We start from the raw sequence: 22864 nt of genomic DNA, 5'->3' as shown, positions 1-22864 counted from the left end.
ACCCCAACAGCACACATCATATTAAAGGCAAAACCTTAGAACCATTCTATTTAAGAATCAATAAGAATATCAAGAACTATGTAATGTTTTGAACAACCAACAATAAAAATTAAAAAAAAAAAAAGAATCAATAAGAAGCATCCCTTAGATAAAATACCTACTGTCACTTTCTATTCAGCATCCAACTGGGAGTTCTGGCTGTCTCAGAAACATAGGAAAAAGAAAGAAACAATATAAGAAACAGAAATAAAGAAGTTATTGTTTGTAGGTAACATGATTATGTATATCAGCAGTCAGAAAACAATGGCCCTGAGCCAATTCTATCTGTTGCCTGTTTTTATAAAAACAGTTATTGCACAGTGTCTTTAGCTATTTCTGGGTTCCAAGAGCTAGTTGAGTAGTTGCGTCAGAGACAACATGGCCTGCAAAATTAAAAATATTTACAATCTATTCCTTTACAGAAAATTTGCTGATCCCTCATCCATTAAAATAATGCAGAAGAACCTAGAGACAACTATTAAGCTAATGAATCATTGAGATTACTAGATAGATAACTAGTAATCGATAGATAACTAGATAATTCGAAAACATTCATTGCATTTCTCTTTATATCAGCAACAAAAATATATTTTGAAATAAATAACCAAAAGAACTTTATAAAGAAAATTATAAAACATTGCAAGGCATAAAAGAAGACCTAAATGAAGGAATATACCTTTATGTACAGAGAGAACTCAAATTGATAATGACGCCAGTTTATGATGCAGGATCACAGTATTGATGAAAGGGCCAGACACAGAGACTGCTTGGGAAGCTAATTTGGGTTTACTCTATTGAAGGAATATAAGGAGCAAAGAGTTAGGAAATACGGTGAGGAGCGCAACGTCTCAATCACAGTTGGAGAAATTTCTTCGCCCACTAAACAGACACAAGTTAAGGATCATAATGTTGAGTGAAGATCAGGTCACATCTTTTGGATGAATACTTGTCACCTCCACGCCTTGTGTTACACATAAGATTGGAGCAGTCTTGCACATGGAATAGTCTGGATAAGGAATAACACTTCTAGGAGAAATTTTTAGAATTGTATATATAGTGTCAAAGACTCGGCAACCAAATGAACTAAGGAAAGCATTTTTGAGGTATGCTTTATTACTATCCCAAATATTGCCGTCTGTTACATGAAACACAGATATACCATACTCTAGATTCAGATAACATAGCATCCCTTGCTATTAGTATTCTTATAATATATTCATATAATTTACCACAGTAAAAATTAATCCTATTGCTGAGTGAAAGCATGTGATAAAATTAATTACCCATTGATCAAAGACTTGTAGCAAACTGTGAATAAAAATGAACTTTCTGAACCGGATATATCAGGTTTATCCACAAACCCCAACAGCAGACATCACACTAAAGGCAGAACCTTAGTACCATTCCATTTAAAAATCAGTAAGAAGCATCCCTTAGATAAGATACCTACTTTGTAAATTTATTTATTTGTTCTAATCGGAAGTCTTTGTCTAAACACTTGCTGTCCTTATTCAGATCTGGAATAGATAAGATCACCCTTGGGTGCAGTGCAGTAGAATACACTCAGCCCTGAGCATAGACCTCATTTTATCCTCTGCTTTCCCAGGCAAATCCAGTCTGGCCAAGGGGCAACCTTGGACTCAATGGGAAGCTGAGTAACAAAGACCAGTTACCCAGGTGTTTGTGTTCAGTTTTGCTAACAGGTTTTTAGACCAGCTGTAGGCTTTATCCTGTAATCTTATTTAAATAGGGATTATAATAGAACGAAACTTATTCTAAAATTCCTATGAGAGAAGTAAGGATCAAGAACAACAAAGATAATTTTAAAATTATTAAAGATAATTTTAGCAAAGAACAAGATGAGGGACTCATTCTTAGCTACCAAGATTTATAAAGCTATGGTAATTAAGATGTCATGAATAGCAACAGATAGATGGTTAGATCACTGGAAGAACAGAGAGGCCCATGGTCTACTCCTATCTTGATGGAGGCTAAGTTATATTACCTCAATGAAACCCTTGCAAAAAATATTTAGTGGCCTGTCAAATTAAAGTTTATTCCTTGGCGTGCTCCATGTTCAATGTGAATTAGCAGCAAGGTTTTGCTCATGAAAGTGACTCGGATTCAGTCTGACATCTCCCTACCTGCTTCCACAGCTAGTTGGGTGGAAAACAGAGTGTTAGTTTTGCTCATATTTGAAGTCACGTGGCCACTCCTGGAATAAATAAAACGAGAATATTTGCAAATAATTAATGACTAGCACATCATACATATATAAAAACTTGATGTTTGACAGAAATTATTTCATCAATTGTCCTAAGATAATTGATTATCTCAATCAAGGTTGAGCATCACATACAATAGCATACACATACATAATGCCATCTGGTTTTCTTGGGATTGTTTTTTTCTTTTTTTTTTTAAAGAGAGAGAGAGAGAATTTTTTAATATTTATTTTTTAGTTTTCGGTGGACACAACATCTTTATTTTATTTTTTTTAATTTTTATGTGATGCTGAGGATCAAACCCAGCGCCCCGCACATGCCAGGCGAGCGCACTACCACTTGAGCCACATCCCCAGCCCAGGGATTGTTTTTTTATGATTGGTTCATAGGAGTTATTTTTATAGCAGATACTACTCCTTTGTTCTCTTATCTTTTGAGAAAGATGAGAGATAGGATTGTGGAAAGTCTAAAAATTAATCTGAAGTACAGATGATGAAATGTTAATGTTCAACAAAACTAGGTCTTAAATAAGGATATTTGCTATAGAATTTTCTATACTCTTTATATTCCTGAAATATTTAATAATATATATGGAGAAATAATAAACTTAAACCTCAGTAACATTAAAATCTCAGCTTACCAACATTCATATAATACATTAAGATATATTAGGGTTTATACCTACTCATATGATTCCTGATAACCAGCTCTTTTTATATGTCTCTTTTTAAGTATTCTTTCATTAATATTGATTTGCGAATTGCCTTGTAAATATTTTGATACAGGAGTAAGATCTTTGAAGTAAGATCCTTTAACATTTATTGGCTATAGTGCATTGTAGATGCTAAGTAAATGATCCATTGCTTGTTTGGTTGCCATATACAGTGTTGTATGTGGGGATATGATTTATGGTCAGAATATCTGAATCTAAATAATAATAGTGCTATGACAGAATTTTGCTATCATATTCTATTAGTCCATTTTCTGTTGCTATAACAAAATACCTGAGGTTGGGTGCTTTGTAAAGAAAAAAATATTTATTAAACTCATAGTTTTGAAGGCTGAAAGTCCAAGAGCAGGTTATTCCTTTTGTTCTGAGGACTCCCTGACTGCATCACAATGTGGGAGAGAGGAGAATGGGAAATGGCCACATGTGAAAGGGGCCAAGAGACAGGATCAACTCACTTTTTAACAACCTTGTCTTGTGAGAGCTAATTCTCTACCATTATTAATCCCTTTCAAGGGTTTAATTAACCTAACCACCTTGCTCTAGGCCTCCCTCTTAAAGATCTCATCACCTCAATACCAGCATACTTGGGATAAACTTCCAAACCATAGCACTTCTCTCTAGTAAATTTAGGTGTTAAATTAATCAGTCCACATTCTGAAAGGGAATGGCAGTAGTTTGGAGATACATTATATTTTCACAGCTGTTACCTGGTATTCCATCTTCATGAACTGGGAAATGATACATTTATAATTTTTTTTCATGTAGGAATCATGACTGGAGCATTTTATTCAGTCTCAACATTATTAAATCAAATGATATTGACACATTACGAGGTAAGCTTCTGCTTTCATCTTATTGCATGTCTGGCCAAGAATTTTTCTTCAGCCGTCTGATCATAAGCTCAAGAATTAACACTTTGTTACTGTAGAAGATTTACATTTGTTTTAACTGAGAATACATTTGTTAAAAAAAAAAAGAAAAAGAAAATTTTAAGGGTCTAGTTGAATGAAGCAGCATCCTATCTGAAGATCTAGAAAGGCCCTCAAGCTGAGCGGAGGAGGTGAAAGGACTGAAGAAAGGAGAAAAAAGGGACAAAACAGGATTGGTCATTTGGGGGGTACCTGGGATCAAACCCAGGGATGCTTAACCACTAGGTCACACCACCAGCCCTTTTTATTTTTTGAGACAGGGTCTCGCTAAGTTGCTGAGGCTAGCCTCAAACTTGCTGTCCTCCTGCCTCAGCCTCCTAAGCTGCTGGGATTACAGGTGTGAGCCACCGCACTCAGCTCTATAGTTACTTTACAGGGTTAAAATAGCAGGAACGCAACTCCTGATTGGTTGCTGTGCATCTCTAGCCCATTTTAAAGTCAAGTTCGATTATGTGGCAGCTAGCAGGAATGACTCCATTCTGATTTTAGTCTAGTCTGGTCGGGTCTGTCTGGCCTAAAATAGGAGCTCAATCTGAAAACAATGATCTCTTTATTTATTTATTTAGGTACCAGGTATTGAACTCAGAGGCGCTTAACCACTGAACCACATCCCCAGCCCTTTTTATGTTTTATTTTGAGACAACATCTCGCTAAGTTGCTTAGGGCCTCAATAAGATGCTGAGGCTGGCTTTGAGCTCACAGTCCTCCTACTTCAACTTCCCAAGTCACTAGTACATGGTGTGCACCACCATGCCCAGTGATCTCCCATAATTTTTATTAAACCTATTTAATCTGACTTATAAAGCATACAATGTTGGAAGCAGAAATCATTGTCACTGTGACCATACTTTACTAATGTTATTGGGTATATGGAAAAAGACAAGCTATTTTAAAGAGAAATCAACATAAACACGGAGAAGGAAATATTAAATTCTAACTGACCTCTCTGCTTTCCAAAGGAAAACACAGTTGTAGTCTGTAAAAGCTATTCCTTTTTAGATATGTAGAAATTACATAAGAATCCTAATAAAAATCATTGTGTTTCTAGCTATGGAGGGATAAGGAAATTTTTTTCTTTTTTATTCCCTCTCTTATTTTAGATATTTTTTCTGGTTTTAAAATATGATGCCCTCTATATATTTTTACAACCCACCCCCAAACTCTAACCCAGGTATTGAATCTTCCTTCTGTGTGCTTAATTTTATCTGATTGTTTCCATGGTCTATATAAAGGTATGGAATATGAAGGATATATCTGAATTAAAAATATTTGATCAGTTTCTTCTGCAAATTGTTTTCAGGGAGAAGAGGTGAATGCTGGAAGGATTGGGCTAACACTGGTAGTAGCTGGAATGGTGGGCTCCATTCTCTGTGGCTTGTGGCTGGATTATACCAAAACATACAAGTAAGTGAAAAATAGATGTGTATAAGTGTTGTTTTTTTCTGGGGTGGGGGTGGGTTATCGGGGATTGAACCCATTGGTGCTTTACCACTGAGACACATGCCCAGCCCATTTCTTAAATATTTTATTTAGAGACAGGGTCTCACTGTGTTGCTTAGGACCTTGCTAGGTTGTTGAGGCTGACTTTGAACTCGCCATCCTCCTTCCTCAGCCTCCCAAACCACTGGGACCCAAAGGTATTTTGATTTTGAAAGAAATTTTACTTTTTATCTTAAGGGATTTAAAGTGTTACTGTTACTTAAAGACCTGAATTCTAAACACTTGTAGATTCTTGTCACTTAGCAAATGTTTCAATAATCTATATATTACTATATTTTATTGGTCACATTTATTTTATCTTTGAGAACGTGGATACCTGATGAACTTCTTTCAATTTAACTATATGTATATATTCTTTTTAGAAGGATTATATCTAAAATAGGTCCTTTCTTTTATTTGTTCTTCTTAGTTTTACATGACAGTAGAGTGTATTTTGACATATTATACATGCATGGAGTATAACTTATCCTAATTAGGATCCTGTTCTTCTGGTTGTACATGATGTGGCGTTTCCCTGGTCATGTACTCGAATACAAGACTAGGAAAGTTACATTTGATGAATTCTACTGTCCTTCCTATTCTCCTTCCCCCACCCCTCCCTTTGTTTCCCGTTGTCTAATCCAATGGACTTCTATTCTGCCCCTGCCCACCCTTCCTTGTTGTGTGTTAGCATCCGCATATCAGAGAGAACATTGGGCTTCTGGTTTTTTGGGATTGGCTTACTTCACTTAGTATTATAGTCTCCAGTCTATCCATAAAATAGGTTCTTTCTAGAAACATTTGACTTTTGACAGACTTTATCTTGTTCTTTCTTACGTTACAGGTTTGAAAACAATCAAAAAGCTGTTCCATCAAAAACATTTGCCTTTTTTTAAAAATTTTTTTTGTAGTTGTAGATGGACAGCATTATTTTATTTGTTTATTTTTATGTGGTGCTGAGTATCTAACCCAGTGCCTCACATGGGAGAGGCAAGTGCTCTGCTACAGCCCCAGCCTCATTTGTCTTTTTTTGTGGTAAAAATTTTTGGCTGTTTCAAGCCATAGCACCACTTAACTATTATAAAATGCGTAATATAAAAATGCTGTTCATTTGCATCTATATGGAACAGCAAAATGCTAACATAAAAGAAAAAGTGAGAGACACTAATTGGGAAACCAAGAAAGGGTTTCAGAGGCAGCATCTTTTTCTGGAGGCCTTAAAAGAATTAATAGGCTAAACTGTCTCTTGTTTGCTTGGGAGGATGAATGAATGGACCTGTGAGTGAATAAATGAATAGAATGAAATAAACTGAATGAGTGAATTGGAACTGTGTCAGATATGCCTTTAAGGCCCGAGATATTTAAATTATCTATTAAATAAATAAATTAGATATTATCCTAAACCCTTCCAAAAGTATCTTTGACTTTGACATTCTCCAAGATAATTCTCTCACAATTTAAAAATGCACTTATTATGGTTTCACTACTGTAAAATTATATCTTAGGGTAAGACTCATTTAATTTGTAGAGGAAGAGCTCATGTGTAAAGGGCTTCTTTCCTTTATAGTCTTTAGTCCACAGAATGTTTAGAAAACTTGGTAGGCATAGAAATGTGTTCTGGTCACCTTGACTTTCTTCTCAGGGTAACTCCCGTTCCTTCTCCCAACTCCTGGTGTGTGTATCCCTTTTGGCTAGGAATTACAGCAAGCGACATGTGATCCCTGTCCCTGAGACACTCGTCGTCTAAATGGCAGCTATAAGGCATCCACATATGAAACATTAAATGATAATATAATACACTAAAATTGATGTCATAAGTGCCGGTTGCGTGGGTATAATTGGTAAGGGGATTTAGAGGAGGGAATTTTGTGAGCTGCAGTGGTTAGGGAAGGCATTCGGAAGAGGTGAGATTTGATCTGAATCGTGAAATATGAGCGGGGAACTCTCCTGTTTGGTGGCATAAAAGTTATTTTGTCTATGTGAGTATCCCTTCCTATCTAAGCACTGGCTATGATGTGAGTTTTTTTCCTGCTGTTATTGAATAATCTTAAATTTAATCTTGAAAGCCAATGATTTGGTGGATAACATTTTCTGCAAATAAGAAGAATGGGTGAGTTTGGTTTTTTTTTCCTTTGGTACTGGGGATTGAACCCAGAGGTGCTTTACCACTGACCTACATCCCCAGCCCTGTTTATTTCTTATTTTGTGACAGAGTTTTTTACTAAGTTGCTTAGGGTCTTGCTAAATTGCTGAGGCTGTCCTTGAACTTTTAATCCTCCTGCCTCAGCCTCCCAAGTCACTGGGATTATAGGCATGTACCTGTGTACCTAGCTAGAATGAACAAATTTTGAAAAACAAAGATTTATTACTATTTAGATAGCGCAATGGCTAGCCACATGATTTTTATGTGCCTGTGATAATCAGAAAAAAAATACTAACAGTTTTGTTGTTTTGTTTTAGACAGACAACTTTGATAGTTTACATTTTGTCTTTTATCGGAATGGTTATATTTACTTTCACATTGGACCTTGGTTACATTATCATCGTGTTTGTTACTGGAGGGATACTTGGGTAAGTGTCAAATATAATAAGACAAATGATACCATGTTATTATAATTCTGAAGTCTTATTACTCTGGCTTTTAATTTTTTAAAGGTCATCCCAAGCTTCTATAATATTTTAAAGTCTGGAAGATCCATCCACTGCTTACTGTGTATATAAATGTGAATTATAAAAAATAGTTGAAAATTGGTTTTTGTATATTGTTGGTAAAAAATGTATAATCCTTACCTAGTCCAAGTAACTTTAGGTATAAAGATCATTGGCCTAGAAAACTAGATGCATTTTTTTCTTAGAAACAAACCAGGAATTGCTTTGCTTCCCAATTCTTGTGAATTGGCTGGTTAATTAATAATAATAATAGTTTCTTACTTTCACATAGCAACCTCAAAATATTCACTTATAGAATGCTTACATCAGTGTGTGACATTGTCCTGGTACTTTTTCCCCCATAATTGTGGCTTTGTTTTCCTAGGTTTTTCATGACTGGTTACCTTCCCTTGGGTTTTGAATTTGCTGTTGAAATTACTTACCCTGAATCTGAGGGCACTTCGTCTGGTCTTCTCAATGCTGCTGCACAGGTGGGTATACCTCAGCTTTCTCTTACACCCTCGATGATTATTTTACCTAGTCATCTAGTGAATATTAAGTTTGACCATAGTTTTTCTTTTAACAATCTCATTTTTCAGTGACTATTTCTAGAAGCCAAACCATATGAAGAAGATGAGTTTTAAAAGTTCTGGGGGAAAAAAATATACTTTTTTTTTTTTTTTTCTTTTTTGGTGCTAGGGATTGAACACAGGGCCTTGTGCATGCAAGGCAAGCATTCTACCAACTGAGCTAAATCCCCAGCCCCAAAATGTACACTTGAAAGAAGCAAACTTAATTATTTCTCTTATTTTATTTTAGGTGTTTGGGATTTTGTTCACCTTGGCTCAAGGAAAGCTCACAACAGACCATGGTCCTAAGGCAGGAAACATTTTCCTTTGTTTCTGGATGTTTTTAGGCATCATTTTAACAGGTACTTAGGGTGTTGTGTTGTGTTTTTAATTAAATTTTCATGTATATTGCTTCTTAAGGGCTTTGCAGAATTCAAGGGTTAAAAATGAGATAAGAAATCAGGAAATTATTTTCTTCTAAATATAAATGTATTAATTTGTTTTGCTGGGTGTGGTGGCGCATGCCTGTCATTCCAGAAACTCTGAAGGCTGAGGCAGGAGGATCACAAGTTCTAGGTCAGCCTCAGTAACTTAGCGAGACTGTCTCAAAATAAAAAGGTAAAAAGGATTGGAGATAGGGCTCAGTGGTAAAATGCCCCTGGATTCAATCCCTACTCTAAAATGACAACAATAAAATCTGTTAATTTGTTTTAAATTTTTCAAAATCATTACAGTTACTGTTCACAGAAAACAAATCCATTTTAAGAAGCATAGAGAAGACCTGGAGTTGAGTGAAACCTCCTTAGGCATTACTTAACCTCTCCAAGACTGTAGACAGGAAAACCAGCATCAGCTCAGACTCTCCTATGAAAATTCACAGCATAGGTCACTGCTGTGACCATAGGAGGGGGTCAGATTTCTTCCTACCAGCAACCAAGCAGTTCAGCAGTTAACAGCAGCTGGGAGTCCTCTGAGACCAGTTCTGACACTCTCTACCTGGGGAGAGCATAAGAGCTCACAGGTTGAGGGTTCAGTCCCCCGAACTCTCCCTACTTAAACCTCGTCACAGATCTGCTTTTCCAAAACCTTAGGACAGTCAGGGATCTCCACAACCCTCTCCTCAAATTCTACTAAGTTCCTAAGACAGCTCACAGGACTCAGAGAAACACTATACTTACATTTACTGAGTTAATGAAGCATACAAATAGGCAGCCAGATGAAGAGATATCACAGGGTAAGGTCTGGAAGGGTCCTGTGCACTGGAGCCTTTGTCCCCATGGAGGTAGTGTGCCACCCTCCTGGCTCATGAGTTCTTATTTGTCTTCCTGTGACTCTCCATATGAGCTTTCTGAAGCTCCCCAAATCCTGTACCTTGGGGGTTTTATAGAGCCTTTATTGTATAGCCATGATTGCTAATAGACTGGGTGGGGAAACCCAGCAAGGCCTGTCTGTTCAGATTCTTCTTGGCCTTTGTACAGCAGTCCTCTCTCTAGGGCACAGGACAGGAGCCCTCTGGAATGAGGAAGGTCAATGACTTATTATCAAGGGTAGGTCAGACTCAAAAAGTCAAAAAGGTGGGGAGATTAGGGTTTCTCTGATCCACCTTGGGGAAGAGAAATTCTAGTTTCTATGTCCTGCCTTGGAGAGGGAGTTGGGTATCAGAAACCATGGTAAACAAAACAAAACAAAACAATACATAGAGATATGAATATATAGACATAGATTGCTAGATCCATCTCATAATATTACAACCTCTCAAGTCCCCCTTTTCTCATTCATATAGGAATAGAGTATTAAAAGCCTGCAGTGTAGGGTCACTGTAAGGATTAACTAAGGTGGTTCATGAGAAGCTCCCAGGATGGCGTCTGACACCTAGAGAATGCCTTATACATGTTATTGTAATGTAGTAGCAATGGTAAGAATCATGGAAGTTGTAGAAATGACATCGAATGGTTGGCTAGTTCTTTCAGTTTTTAGGTATAACCACATAGACATGTGCAGGAAAGAGAATAGTGTCCCATTTCCAGAGAAAGAGAATTTAAAGAACTTTTATCCATAGCTTGCCCGGGCACATAACAGATGTAACGGTGGCTTTGGAAGCAGACCTCATGTTCAGCAGTATTTCCAGGACCAGGTTGACTTCGACTATTATTTTACTTTGTGAATTTCTTCCTGTATCCCTTTACCAAGACAAGAAACAGCGGCTAAGGATAGTCAAAAAATTACAAACAATTTGTTTGTAACTTAATTTGAGGATATAATCTCATAAATCAAAGTTTCTTTTTATGTTTGTTGGCATACCTGATCATTCTTTTTGAAAGCTTCAGTCTGAAGTCTTACCTGTGGTAAATATTTATTTTGAATATACACAACCACCTAAGATTACTATCATTCATGTGTGCTCAAAGGGCATTTTCTCAAAGAAAAACATTCCTATTACACAGTTCCCCCCCATTATCCCTTGTTATCTTCAGTTAATTAACATGAAATATCTATTATAAGTAATTCCTTATTGGTTCTTAATTTCCAGACAAGTACCATGCATCTATCAAATAGAGTGCATGAAAAATAATTTTGTACTCCCTTTGACATTTTTTTATTAGATTCATAAATGTTAATTCAAGCAAATCATGCCTGAAAAATTCATGTAGAAATGACAAAATGTCTTTGAAATTAGTTTTACATTAAATGCCCTTACTATCTAACATGCTAATTAATTTCTCTCATGTGTTGAGTATTTTAAAACTGGAGAGACCTTGATGGGCTTTCTAAAATATTGATACCAGTAATGAAGCAGGATGAAAAGGGACAGTGTGGATTTCAAGGGAAACACCGGACTTCCAGTTTCTAGCCTGACATGTGAGAAATTTGAAGGTTGCCTCTCTACACTAACAACAATTTAAAAACTGAACAAACTGAAAAATCACTCTCTTTTTGGATCCATTAAGAGAAGTGAAGTTATCATACAACCATTGCCTCCAATATTGGAGAGACCAACAGACAGAGAGAACTACGGTTTACTCAAATAGAACCCAGGAGTGGAAACCATTGCTGGGGTAGGAAACCAGAGCTGGGGTTGCTGAGGTGCTGGAGGCTCAGTGTGGACAACTCTGAGATCCTGTGGGAACCTACTCATGAGGCCCACAGGCTTTTGCAATTGTACTCCTGCTTCTGCAGGAAGAGAAAAGGAACCATATTTTGGAAAACACCTGGAGCATTCTACTCATAACAAGATATGCCCTCAGAAGGAACTGTTGTAATCTGCTGTGATTTATCATAGAATCTGACTGACCTGGGGAGAGGTAAATACCCAAATCCTGCCCACTCCAGCCTTCCCAATGGAAGAAGGAAAATATGCAACTCTAGACCCCCTCCAGTCACCCTGTCCCACCTAAGGTGGGGGTGGTGAGGGGAGGATTGAGCAACATTTGTGAAGTTCACAATCCAGAAGCACTGGCCTCATTATAGGAAAACATATGCTTCCCCTCCCCCGCACCTTACCACCACATTACTGTGGGTCTTTTACAGCCGCCCTTTTGAATCCAGTTTATCACGAATGACGATGAAGAAAAAAAATCAAAAGGCACTCCAAGGCAAAAAGCAACTTGAAGCCGTGTGCAGTGGTGCACGCCTATAATCCCAGTGGCTCCGGAGGCTGAGGCAGGAGAATTGAGGTTCAAAGCTCTCCTCAGCAATGGCAAGGCACTAAGCAACTCAGTGAGACCCTGTCTCTAAATAAAATACAAAATAGGTCTGGGGATATGGCTCAGTGGTCGAGTGCCCCTGAGTTTGATCCCTGCTACCCACCCCCCCCCCCAAAAAAAAAAGCAACTTGAAGAAACAGAGCAAGTATTGCCATACTCAAATACAGTGTGGATGTGGAATTAATCAGAGTGGGAGGTTACAACACGTCAGTGATATGCCACAGACCACAGTGGATGAAGTCGACAGCTTTCAAGAACAGGTGAGCATTATAAACGCAAAGGAGGACATTCTAAGAAACCAAAATATGCTAGAGATTGAAAACATGGTGACAGAGTGCAGAATGTCTCTGGGATTATCATAGACTGGATATAGCTAAAGAAAGAATTTCTGGATTTGAGAATATGTCAGTATACACCTTCAAAACTGAAAAGCAGAAAGACCAAAATAGATCTTTTATTGACTTCCTCCTTGAGGTTATGAATTGTTTTCCTGATTTTATTGAATTGTTTGTATTCTCTTGTCTCTCTCTGAGCTTCCTTCAGATCGTTCTTTTGAATTCCTTTTCAGATACTTGATGAATTACATTTTCTTTGAGGTTTATTATTAGAGAATATTAAGCATCCTTGAGGGTTTCACATTTCCTTACTTTTCCATGTTTCTGTGTTTAAATCTCTGTCACCCTGTTAGCAAGTAGAGTAGCCTATCACTTATCGCCTTCACAAATAAGGACCATGGCAAATGATAAACAGCTATGACCCACAGGAGTGATTAAGGAAGTGCACTGAAGTGGCAGCACAGTGGAGGGTCACTGTGGAGTGGGAGAAAGAGGACAGCGCGGCCTCCTGCCTCCCTTACCCTGTCTTATCTGCCCAGATGAACTTGGAGCCAGGATGGACTTACCTTTATTGGGAAAAGATAAGCTCCAGAACCATGTAGGTCCCCATTGTTCCTGCAGATGACTCCTGCGGACCTCACAGACTCTGAACAGAGTTTAAAGTTGCCATAGTTCACGTGGCTGTCTTGCCACACGGTTAGAGCCAGTGTTGTACACCTTCCAGCCCCGTGATCCACCCTGCTACAACTTGGCACCACCTTGAACCTGGTCCCACTGCTAGAGTGCATCCCACCCTAGGGGTTAGTTGCCACAGCACACCTCCGTTCTTGAGACTCCTCTGTCATTTCACCATGCTGGCACTGTGGAGTCGTCATGGCAACAGCAGTGCCAAGACCCAGACATCTAAACCCATGCAGTGCCCCATCCCCCAGGGAATAGACAGACTAGCACAGAGAAGCCAACACAAAGCCTGTAGCCCCCACATCTGCCTGCACTGATGCCCAGCCCAGCAACCAGGCAGATGGCAACCCAACCACTGAAGAACAGATACCAGCCTGACCACACTACCGCAGCACCTTGCCACACTACCACAGTGTAAGCACCTGCAGCCTCAGCCACAATACAGAACCACAGACATGGCTGACAAGAAATACAGCTGAAGAAACTGCACAGAGAACACTACTGAATCTGCCCAGAATCAAAGCTGACACCACACCCGATTGAAACCATAGCATCCACCACATGAAAAAGCCTCTCCCTAACAACAACACGATTCCATAAAGTTGGAGGCGGCGACTATGGCACTAGTTGCACAGATATAAAACTGGGGACACAAGAAACATGGAGAAGCAAGGAAACCTGAAACCATCAGGGGTGCACAGTAGTTCTCTAGTAAATAGACCCCAAAGACAAGGAAATTTATGAAAATGTCTGAAAAGGAATTCAAAATAATGGTCTGAAGGAAGCTGAGTGAGACACGGGAGAATACAAACTAACAGTTTAATAAAATAAGGAAAACCATTCATAGAAGGAGAAATTCACCAAAAAAGATACTGTAAAAAAAGAACCAAACAGAAATCTTGTAGCCAAATAATTCAATGAATGAAATAATAAATATAGTTGATAGGCTAAATGAATCGGAAGAAGGAATTTCCAGACATGAAACTAAACCTTTAAAACTAACTCATTCAGAAAAACAAAAAGAATGAAAAAGGGCAAGGAAAGCCCACGGGACTGATAGGTTACCGTTAAGTGAATAAATGTCCCCATTATGGGAGTGCCAGAGGTTGGAGAAATGGAGAGGGGCCGAGGAAGCATATTTAACAAAATAATCGCTAAAAACTTACTAAGTCTTAGGAAAGAGGTGGACATCCAGATCCATGAAACTCAAAGGAAATTCAATTAGACAACCCAAAGATGTTCACAGATTGGAAGAATTCACATTGTTAAATTAAAATGTTTATACTATCCAAAAAATCTATGAATTTAATGCAGCCTATCAAACTGCCAACGATATTCTTCCCAGAAATGTGGAAGGAAAAAAAATGCTTCTGAAATTCATATGGAACCCTAAATAGCCAAGGCAATACTGAACAAAAAGAGCAAAACTGGAGACATTCGATACCTGACTTCAAACCATTCTACAAAGCCATGAAAACTAAGCAGGATACTGGCATAAAAATAGACACGTAAACCATGGAACAGAATAGAGAACCTAGAAGTAATTCTGTGATCTATATAAATAACCGAATTTCAACAAAGGGAGTAGGAACATACAGTGGAGAAAAGAAAGTCTCTTCAATAAATGTTGAGAAAACACAATGTCCATATCCAGAAGAATGACAGTAGAATCCTCTCACCATATACAAAAATCAACGAAAGGTGGATTGAAGTCTTAAATTTAAGACCCCAAAATATGAAACTATAAGAAGGAAACACTTTATGACATTAGTCTGGGCACAGATTCTTTGGATATGACCCCAAAAACATAGGCAGCAAAAAGAATTGACAGGTGGGATCACATCAACTAAAAGGCTTCCTGTCCAGCAGTGCTTACAGAATGGGGGAAGATATTTACACACTGTTGATCTGACAAGGGATTAATGGGCAGAAGGAACTAAATTCAACAGCACAATAACAATCCAGTTTTTAAATGGGTAAATGATTAGAATAGACATGTCTCAAAAGAAGATACACAAATGGCCAAGTGTATGGAAAAAATGCCCCGCACTGCTCAGCAGGGAAATGTGAGTTAGTACCATAATGACAGGCCATCTCACCCCAGTTGAGTGGCTTTTATCATAATGGCAAAAAATAATAATAAAAAATGTGGACAGGGATGTGGAGAAAAGAGAACTCTCATGCATTGTTGGTGAGAATTAAATTATGGAAAACAGTATGGTATTCCTCAAAATAATAGAAACAGAACTACTGTGTTGTTAAGCAGTTCTGCTGCGGAGTATATATCCAAAGGAAAGGAAACCAGTGCATCAAAAACAAACAAACAAAAAACCCTGTAGGTTTATTACAACACCATTCAATATTCATGATATGGAATCAACCTAGGTCTCCATCCGTAGATGAGTAGATAAAGAAAATATGGCAGATATACCACGTGGGATATTATTCAGTAATAAAAAGAATGAAATCCTTTTGTGGCAATATGGATGGAACTGGAGGACATTTTTAAGTGAAGTAAGTCAGGCACAGAGAGATAGCTCATGTTCTCTCACATGTGGAAGTTAAAAAAGTTGATCTCATTAGTAGTAGATTGGAAGGCTGAGGCAGGAGGATCACGAGTTCAAAGCCAGCCTCAGCAAAAGCAAGGTACTAATCAACTCAGTGAGACCCTGTCTCTAGATAAAATACAAAAAAGGGCTGGGATGTGGCCCAGTGCCCCTGGATTCAATCCCCAGTTCTCTCCCCCCAAATAGAATAATGGATGCTGTGAGGGCTGAAGTAGGTGGAGGAGGTTAACAGGTGCAGTGGTGCTCCATAGTGCAGTAGGGCAACTGTGGTTTACAACATTTAAACATGTATTTCAACCAATGGAGGTAATTTTATATATGTGTGTGTGTGTGTGTGTGTGTGTGTGTGTGTATATATATATTTTAATTTGTTATATATGATAGCAGAATGAATTATAATTCATATTACACATATAGAGCACAGTTTTTCATATCTCTGGTTGTACACAAAGTAAAGTTGTGTCTTCATACATGTACTTAAAGTGGAGATGATTTTGCATGAATTTTGAACTTTTTACAGGCATGTACCAACCAAATCCACTTTTAATACAAAGACACAGATGAAAAGTAAATTGATACAGGAAAGATATCAATGGAAGCATTGGGCTAACTTTTAGAGCACTGAAAGTAAAATAATCTTACCTTCATCTTTTATTTCTACTTTGCTTTATGACTAGTGAAATTACTGAACTGACACATACTTTTATCTTTTTTCTTATTTTACATTCTTTTTGTTTAGTCCATGGCTTTTACTACCACTGTAACACTAGTAACTTACAAATCTGTATCTTCAGTCCCTGACCTCTGTTGTATTTTAGGTCAACACATCCAATCACATCATCTGACCTGGACGTACCATGGACGTCTTCTATTCAACTTGCCCAGAACTGAATTTACCTTCTTCCTATCACACCGATTCTTTTATTTTTCAATTTCAATAACTACTGCTGTCATCCATTTTATAACAGAAGCAAGAAAACTCTGAAGTCACTCAATCCCCCAACTTACCACCATTTTTTATATCTTAAAAAATAACTTACTTGTTCTTTTCTTTCTTTCTCTTTTCAATATCTTTATTTTGTTTAGTTTTTTTTATGTGGTGCTGGGGATCGAATCTAGTGCCTCATGCATGCTAGGCAAGCGCTCTACCACTGAGCCACAACTCCAGCCCCTTACTTGTTCTTTTCTAAAATGTCTCTTTAACCTATCACTAATATTATCATTCTTTCCATTCAGGCAATTACTGTCTCTCAGCCGGCTAACCTCTTGGCTGGCTTCCTGCCTCTTGTCTTATTGCTGATTATAACAGCCTCCATATTGCTGTCCGGTTGTGCTCCCTAATGCACAGGTCTGGTGGCGCCACTGCCCTGCTCAGATGCAATGTTGGCTCTTCACACGGTGTACCTGACACCTATCATATCCTCCCACTCCCTCTTGTGCTTGATTCCCCCCCAGTGATCCCAAACTACCTGTGGTGTCCAGAATAGGCTGTGCTCTTCCTGCCCTGCTCCCTTTATTTATGTTGCTTTTATGCCTTCCTCTCCCCCTTGTCTGCTTGACAAGTTCCTGCTGATTTTCAAAGATGTAATTCAAGGGTGTCTCCTCTGGCAGGGCTTCTGGTTTCCTCGTACTGACGTGGGAACATTTTCTCCTGTGCTTTCCCTCCCCCTTGTTTGTTTCTGCGACATCACAGTAGTCATGCAATGTTATGGTTATGTACATGTCTATATTTCCTTAGTTCAGAGAATCCTTTAGGAAAATGAAAGTTCTTTTTATCTTTTGTTCCTCAAATCCCCTATTTTGTTCACTAATGAATGACTTATTAAATAAGTTAAAGTCTTAGCTGTTTTGTCAGGATACAAGGATTTTATTGACTATTAAGGCATTAATATTGTGCTAAATATTTTGATAATTAATTAAGGTATTAAATTTTTTGATGATGCCCAAAAAGACTGTGTTGCTTGAAGAAAAATATATCCACAAAAAATTTATTGTAACTCCATTGATGCTTCTCTGTTTCAGCATTAATCAAGTCTGATCTGAGAAGACACAACATAAATATAGGAATTACGAATGTTGAAATTAAAGCTGTAAGTAATATTCATTATGATTATATTATAGAGAAAAGTGTTCAGAGAATAAGTGTGAAACTATTTTTATTTAGACAGTCAACTGTTGATCTGCTGAAATAGCATATGCCAGGTGCTATACATTTTTTATATTCTGATTCTGTTTACAGGTGCCAGTTGATAGTCCTGTAGATCAAAAACCAAAAACGGTTATATTATCCAACCAGCCAGAATCATCAATTTGAAGTTGAAAGAAAAAGTTACTGTCCCTCAGAAATTGGGATACAGCCTGATGATCTTTGGAAAGATATATGGACAGTAAAGCTGGGTTTATTAGTGGTGGAAATGGATATTTACTTGAAAATTACTGTATGAACTGTGAACAAATGGTTGTTGTTTTGCTGGTTAATTTAAGTAATATCTTGCTTAAAATATTTTTGCTCTGCATCATGTTTAACACTACCATTTACCTAACTAGTGTCCATTTTCAGTCATACATCATGTCTGAAAGTAAACTTCTTGACATTTATTCTTTCAAAAGTGTTTTTCTTGTAAACAATGGAAGCTTAAAAGACTTTCTAAAATGATAATATGGGAGTCTTGTCCTCGTAATGCATATAAATGTACATATAGTTTATATAAAAAATATTCAGTGGGACCAAATACACAATCTATTCCTAACTAGCTACCTTTCTACTGTGCTGACCAGCTATCCGGGCCACCACAGTGAATGCAATATACCAACATGATGCTCCTAACCCACTGAAGGACAGTATTGGGATCTGGCATCCAGAAGACTGCTAAGATCCCTTCCCATTTCTTATATTGTTACAAAGTGTTGTAACAGTAACTGTCAATGACCATAAAAACTGTTCCGTGTGCAGATGCTACCATAACCTTGGTCTAAGAATCATGCTCTAATTAAACTAAGGAGTTCAGACACAGGCACTTGAGTTCTTTTCTGTGCTGCCTTCTTATCATGAATAAATGCTGACACTATATTTTTTAGTATCCCTTGAAACAGAGTAGTTTTATACCCAGTGTCCTTTTTTACTCTCTTCTTATTTTCAATATATAACTTTCTAGCAAGAAAATTTTATCATATGTGTTACTGGTTATCTCATGATTTCTTGTATCACATCCTACATTTTTGCCTTGAAGATTCCTAAGATAAGGAAATCTATAATAACTTCAAATAGCCCGGGTGTCCCCATGTAGTGGAGACCTCTTAGATGCTAACAGCTCTAATTTTTCAGTGTCATTTTTATGACCATTCTCCTTTGAGGAATACTGTGCCCAGGCACACATTCCATTGATGTGCTGAGGGAGCGGATTCTTTTCTTCATCACAGAGTGTGTGTAGTCTGCTCTTTTACAAGCTCAGGGTAAGGAGAATAGGACCAAATGTGTTTCCACAGTGCCTACCACTGTGTTTTGTTTACAGTGAGTTTAAATGTTGTTGATGTCCTGACTCAAGCTTATAGGGACTGTCTTTACAGTAATGCCATTTATCAACCATAATTTTTACATTATGCCCATATACACAAAAAAGCTGATCATGTGATGAATATGCTTGAAGTGAATAACAGTTTTGATTTAAGTGAAATATATGCATTGGTTTATGATCTCTGTAATCAAATGACTATGAATTGTGTGGAATCTGACCCGAGAGAATGTGTTATCAAAACAACATAGCTAAGAATCAAAAACTCCGGTTCTGTGTTCCAGATCTGCTTCTGTTTGTCATTGTCACTCTGGACAAGTTGTTTAACCTCTCTGGGTGGCATTTTCCTGATCCATGAAATGAATGTATTCACTTTGATTTTTTCTTTTCTTTCTTTAAAGAGAGAGAGAGAGAGAATTTTTTATTTATTTTTCAGTTTTCAGTGGACACAAAAATCTTTATTTTTTTTTATTTTTATGTGGTGCTGGGGATCGAACCCAGTGCCCCGCGCATGCCAGGTGAGTGCATTACCAATTGAGCCACATCCCTAGCCCTCACTTTGATTTCAAAGATCTTTTTAAAATATTAAATATCATTCATCATGGAGTAAAACAAGTCTAACCAGAGAAAAATGTCTTTGATGATTGTTGGTGGAAACAAGGGACTTTCAAATCTCTTTTTAGCCTCTTTAGTCAGTCTGCAGTAGGTCAGGCAGAATAGGCCTGATCAGTAAGTAGCTTCTTTTGATATTTACATCATAGGTTAAAATTGCCAAAAATATTTTAGGATACCTACTCCCAAATAATTGTTTCTATTTTGAAATTGTCTGTATTTAAAATAAATTTACTGAGTTCCTAAGGTTTTGAACAAATTATTGATAAAAGTTGGAATATTTTCTTTCTGAAAAGTGTACACATATGTGTTGTATATTTTTTCCTTGTTTAGAAAAGGGGCAAAAAAAGATGTGACAGAATCCACAATGAATTGAGAGCTTCTCTGTGTCTTGAGTGAAAATTTCTAAGACGTGTCAAACGAGAATGTTATAATTTTGCAAAATGAAATAGGTGATCATCTTCTGTATAAATTTCAATCAAATGATTTTAGGAAAAAAGTGATGGTTTCAAAAGCTGTGGTGTTTATAGATATTGCAAATATAGCTTTTGCCTTTTCAGAATGTTGGAGAATTGTTTTTGAAAATATATTTGTGTGTAAAATATGTTTGTGTGCAATAGCTAGAAGAATGCCTGTGTTTTATGTCATTATTCATGTTCTAATTTTTGCTCTTTGTACAGTTTATCTTTTTGCTTATTCTTCATTATTTCAGACTCATAATAAATTTATTTTTTTAATGTTAATGTTGTTTGCCTTTTTAGAAAAAAAGTTCTGGTGCTAAGTTATTCACAAGGAGTGGAAAGGGATTATAAGATTTCAGGATAGCCTGAGGAGGGAAAGAGGTAGTTTATGGAACACGAGGAAACAAAATCCACCAAGGTCAGGACTAAAACAAACCAACAGATTTTATTCATTTACAAATAACTTCAGAAAGTGAGGTCAGCAAGATGGCAGAAGAGGAACTTCCTGTTGTCATCCTCCTGCAAAAGCATTGATTTCAATAACTACCCATGGACAGGAGTAAATTTGTGGGTGTCCAAAAGTTCAGTGTAGAGATTTAAACACAGAGTTTGAGCGAAAGATCTGAGAATAGATGCATTGAAGAAAGTAAGAAGAGCAATTTCACATTAGCCACATGACCACATCCTCTAAGTGGCACAACTCAGTGCCCAGAGAAACTGTCACTCTGGGATTTCTCTCAGGAAAATGAAAGCACGAACACCTGTTTCCCCCAGCTGTATGGGATGCTTTCCAAGAGGGCTACTTATTTCTTGTCCCAACCAGAAGACTAAGGTGATTAATATGGCCCAGTGTTGGGAAAAGCCAGACTCAAAGAAGAAAGGCCATGGAACACATTAACCGCTCTGCACATTAATCACTATACACACAAACCACTTGGGAGGCTTTGCTATGGACCACCCTCTTGCCATGTAGACTATGGTCACCCCAAATACTGTGTACATCTCACCCTCTCTTCTCTCAAGGCCGGCTCCCTGAACATACCCCTATAAATAGTGACTGCAGATATCTTCTGCAGGTCCTGGCTCGGCTCTGCAGCATTGGAAGAAGAAGGCACTTGAAATTTTTAAGGAGCCACCCTAGGGAAAACAAACAGGAAGTTCTGAGCACCTCACCTGGCTTTGCAGGATTAAGGGAAGACATACAATCTTGAGAATAGGTGTAGAGCAGGCAAATCCCTAGCAAATGTCTGAAAGAGTCACAGAATCCCTAGTCAGGCTGGTTGGTAAAGGCATTTCTCTCCCAAGATAGTAAAGACTGAAGGAGTGATTACCTCTTCAAATGCAGAGACAGCAACTAAGACTTCAAGGAACTTCCCTCCCCCCAAATCAGGGAAACATGATATCACAAAAGAACACAATATTTCAGTAACTAAAGAAATTAAGTTTATAAATTACCTGACTAGGAATCAAAAATAGTTGTCTTTATTTATTTAGACTGCTAGGGATTAAACCCAGGGAAAAATAATTGTTTAAGGAAACTCAGCAAAGCTACATGAGGAGACATGCAACTCAAGTCTAAAATGGAATAAGTAAAACAAGATGTTTCACAGATAGAAATCATTAAAAAGAATAGAATTTTGCAACTGATGAATACAGTAGATGAAAGGAAAAATGTCATGAGTGTCAACAGCAGACTTGACCAGGCAGAAAGAGAGCAAAAACATGAAAAGGAATGACAAAAAGCTACAGGATTCATGTAACATCTTCAAGAAAGCTGACTTTTTTTTTTCCCCCTTTTGGGGAATTATAAAGGAGTGGAGAAAGAAAAGTGGTCAGAAAGCTAATTATTTAAAGAAAAACAGTCTGAAATTTTTCCAAGTGTGAAAGAGATATGGACATCCAACTATGTGAAGCTTAAAGGTCCGAAATCAGGTTCAACCCAAATAAGACTTTGCCAAGACACATTGTACTCAAACTTTTAAAAAGAATTTCAAAAGCAGTAAAAGAGGCTTATCACAGACAAAGGAACTTCAGAGGCTGTTAGATTTCTCAGCAGAAGCCTTGCAGGCCAAGAGAATGGGATGTTCTTTGAAAATGTGAAAAGTAAAAAAACAAAAACAAAAACTGCTCACCAAGAATACTTCATCTGTATTGAAGATGAAGGGCTGTAGCTCACTGGCAGAGCACTTGCCTAGCATGTGTGAGTGAAGCACTGGGTTTGGTCCTTAGCACCACATAAAATTGAAACAACTACAAAAATAATTTTAAAAAATACTTCACCCAGAAAAGCTATCCTTCATAAATGAAAATTTAAAAGAAGAAAGAAAGAAAATCCCAAGTAAAAGTTGAGGGAGTTCAACTTGAAGAGAATT

General features: G+C 37.5%; 1 protein-coding gene across 1 annotated transcript in view; it reads left to right on the top strand.

The window, feature by feature from the left end:
* Nucleotides 1-20774, top strand: part of Flvcr1 (FLVCR choline and heme transporter 1) — a 34533-nt gene extending 13759 nt beyond the window's left edge. Inside the window, exons 4-10 of the mRNA XM_027934749.2 lie at nt 3760-3827; nt 5224-5327; nt 7863-7973; nt 8437-8542; nt 8871-8982; nt 17930-17997; nt 18147-20774. Coding sequence (XP_027790550.1) covers nt 3760-3827; nt 5224-5327; nt 7863-7973; nt 8437-8542; nt 8871-8982; nt 17930-17997; nt 18147-18221 — 644 coding nt within the window. The 3' untranslated portion in view covers nt 18222-20774. The remainder of the gene's footprint in view (nt 1-3759; nt 3828-5223; nt 5328-7862; nt 7974-8436; nt 8543-8870; nt 8983-17929; nt 17998-18146) is intronic.
* The last annotated feature ends 2090 nt before the right edge of the window (nt 20775-22864 follow it).

This window comes from Marmota flaviventris, chromosome 12 (assembly GCF_047511675.1).
Source record: "Marmota flaviventris isolate mMarFla1 chromosome 12, mMarFla1.hap1, whole genome shotgun sequence".
Lineage (NCBI taxonomy): Eukaryota > Metazoa > Chordata > Mammalia > Rodentia > Sciuridae > Marmota > Marmota flaviventris.
Note: the sequence above shows the minus strand (reverse complement) of the source record. Positions and strands in the feature narration are given on the sequence as shown.